Source organism: Sphaeroforma arctica (genome assembly GCF_001186125.1).
Source record: "Sphaeroforma arctica JP610 unplaced genomic scaffold supercont1.506, whole genome shotgun sequence".
NCBI lineage: Eukaryota > Ichthyosporea > Ichthyophonida > Sphaeroforma > Sphaeroforma arctica.
Window position 1 is genome coordinate 63,317 of NW_014040052.1, and position 2,992 is coordinate 66,308.

At 42.6% G+C, this 2,992-nt stretch overlaps 1 protein-coding gene across 1 annotated transcript in view; it reads right to left on the reverse strand.

Moving 5' to 3' along the window:
* SARC_06829 (hypothetical protein) overlaps positions 1-1,333 on the reverse strand; it is a 1,359-nt gene extending 26 nt beyond the window's left edge. Inside the window, exon 1 of the mRNA XM_014299254.1 lies at positions 1-1,333. This exon is cut by the window's left edge and continues 26 nt beyond it. Within this exon, the coding sequence (XP_014154729.1) occupies positions 120-1,184 (1,065 nt within the window). The 5' untranslated portion in view covers positions 1,185-1,333 and the 3' untranslated portion in view covers positions 1-119.
* Between the last annotated feature and the right edge of the window lie 1,659 nt (positions 1,334-2,992).

The following is a 2,992-nucleotide window of genomic DNA, read 5'->3' on the forward strand; positions in this document are numbered from 1 at the left end:
AAAGAGAGTGCAATTGTTGCATTTGAAGATTAGATTTGTGCTACACTTAGTTTTAGGCTAGTTGTCTAAAAATTTGGCTGAGCGTGAATCAGGTACACCTTTCTCATCGAGTGTATTGCTCACGCCGTGCTCAACCACGAATCCCAGTGAGTGAAGAACTTGGCGAAAGCCCTATTGGGAAGCCTGTGGTGTTTGCCGTGTATTTTGGGCCCAGTGACTAGGTTGAAAGGTATCACATTATGGGGCATCCAGGGGTAGTCACAGCCACAATGCAGCTCAGTGAGCAAGTAGACGATCACCACATTGAATGTACATCTGCTCAGAGGATGGCAGAACAAGACGTTCAGGGTTACGACAGAGATTATACTATCGACCCACAATTCAACTACAGATAACCTGATGGTTTCTCTGGCCGTGATAGGACTGGTGTATTTGTGGTGAACTGCGTGGACGATTCGATACACTCTCGCATCGCTGTGCATGAATCTATGCCAGAAGTAGAATATACTGTCATACAATAGCAGCGCACAGACCACCTCGCAGCACACACGCCCAAAGCTTGGGGCTCCCACCCCGTCCAAGCGCATGTGTCTCCTTGGAAACAGAAGATCAAACGCATACAACGGCACTAAGAACATCACAGCTATAAATGCATACTGTGCGTACTCTGCCATTGGAACGGCCGCCCGCGTATGCCATGCTTTGTGCATCGGTCGCAACTCATCGGGTATTCGCTTTTGTCGTTGCCCGCTATTTCGTTTCGTAGCAGTCCTATCGTTCATGGTTACACATAAGTTGTCCAGGCCTGTGCTTCCCTTCCCCATACAACGCTGAACCACGCACATCAGTTTGTGCCAGTAAAACCGAGCACCAAAGTCATGCAGCCACCAAGCGAATATAAAGAATACAAAGCTCAGTACAGCCACAGTGGGCTCGAAGCTGTCCCACATGTACAGAGGGGAGTCTAGAAGCTGTAACCATACGTTCCCTATGACAGCATCCATTATCGTAGGATTGTATACGTAACACACTGCCAAAGATACAAGCGATAACCTTATAAACCAGGTAACAAGGGTCACGTTCGCCCCATCGTCTCCAGCGCTACTAACCATGTTGCCTCCTTTCTTAGGGTTGCTATGGTATTGGGAGGGCGGTTGGGTACCATCGTACAGGTTCACCGCCATGCTGCTGCTCTGTACGTAACAGTTTACTTAACCTCGACACATGACCTTTATCAGATATTTATCACACAGAAAACATGAAGAATGATTCGCAGCACTCTCTCTCTCTAGTCTGTAGAAGAAGGACGGTCAGAGTGGAGCTAGTGTGCCACAGAGGGCCAGTGGCAGTGGCGTTCTGTACAATTGTTGCCGACTCTTAACAAGTTGACAGGCAGTCGACGTCAACCCACTTCAAAAGTTCACTGGTTCAGCATTGTGCGATAAATAAATAAAATCAATAAATACATACAGTGGGCTTATGTAAATAAATACAAACATAGCCTTCTGTGTTAAATTGTTTTTTTTAAATAAATCGACACTTTTTCAGACAAGAAATAATCTGTCCAGGCATGGTCCAGGCAACCAAATTCTGAGCACCTGGATAATTTAAAAAAATACTAAACTGTTTCTGGGCCCAAAAAACGAATATGTCCGGTTTTTGTCTGGATAGTTTTTATCGATATGTAGTGACCTTTTCATAGTAATAGTGGGTGGCCTTGTGATATACATCATCACAGAAAAAAAATGGTGCACACAAGAGTGCAGAACCGGGGTCTTCCGATGTTCCGGACACGTTCTCAGGACAAGTCAACTCTCCCCTCAGAATATAAACCAAACTTAGTTTTTCTCGGGATCTAGACCATAGCCCCACAAACATGTGGTAAATAACTATCCCACAATTCAACACCAATTTATTGATAGTACATATATGTACCACTATTTGTCCTTCGGACGTTAGTCCAATCAACCATATTTTGTTCTTTATTCTTTCTCTAGAAGGTCATGGCTATTATAAACCTTAACCAATTCTGTTCAGAAGCTTCTAGGTCCCAATAGGTTATGGACGATCATATACCGGATGACGACTCTGTTTTACAGATTGAGGTAGAAGCCCCACTACCACCCACCCCCAACGACGAAGGCTACGCTATTCCTCCCGAATAATTACCAACCGACAGGACTGCGCTCCTTGCCCACCGACCACGCCATCGCCTCGATGTAAGATTCGGTCTTTCAAGGCGATATTAATGCCTTAGAGTAATTAAACGCATATATATAGGTTAAGTATCGTGAAATTCAAGTAAATAACCAAAATGAGTCTCTTAGTAAAGTTAGGTATGCCTCGTGAAAACAGCAATACTCTGAGGGATTTTGAGGCTGAGACATTGCCTATATATAATCCTCTCAGTACTGTTTTCGCCGAAGGGATTTTATTTAGTATTTCGTTGTCGCTCTAGTGGAAACTATGGTATGTTTCGTTGGGGCGAATCCAAGACCTTAGTTATTGCATTATCCAATAATTTGCCACTTATCAAGAATTACCGACCTAGCCTTCATCAGACTGGCACATCTGGTTGGCTGAACGGAGGATAAACTAGGTAACGTTAATAGTCCCTAGAAACCTATATTCGGTTGAGCCATCTCGCTACCGAAGTATTCAGATATAAATAGATTTGGAAAGTAAATATAGCTCTATTAATAGAACTAGACCAAACCTTATATTTGGTATTTTACTGTGGCCTTTTAATGGCCGTGTCCAAAAATCTGATATGTAAAATGGAAAGGTATTATTCAATAAAACCGTTAAAAACCATTTAGGAAACTTAAGTTCCTTGTACTAGTAAGAGTACGTTTATAGATTACATACTGCTTAAGAGTACGTTTATAACATAGAATCTAATCTATGTAAACTTCGATGGAAACTAGGTTTCAAACTATATTAAACTAAAATACAATTTAGTCAGTTAGGATTTAGCAGTGGTAGCTTGTGT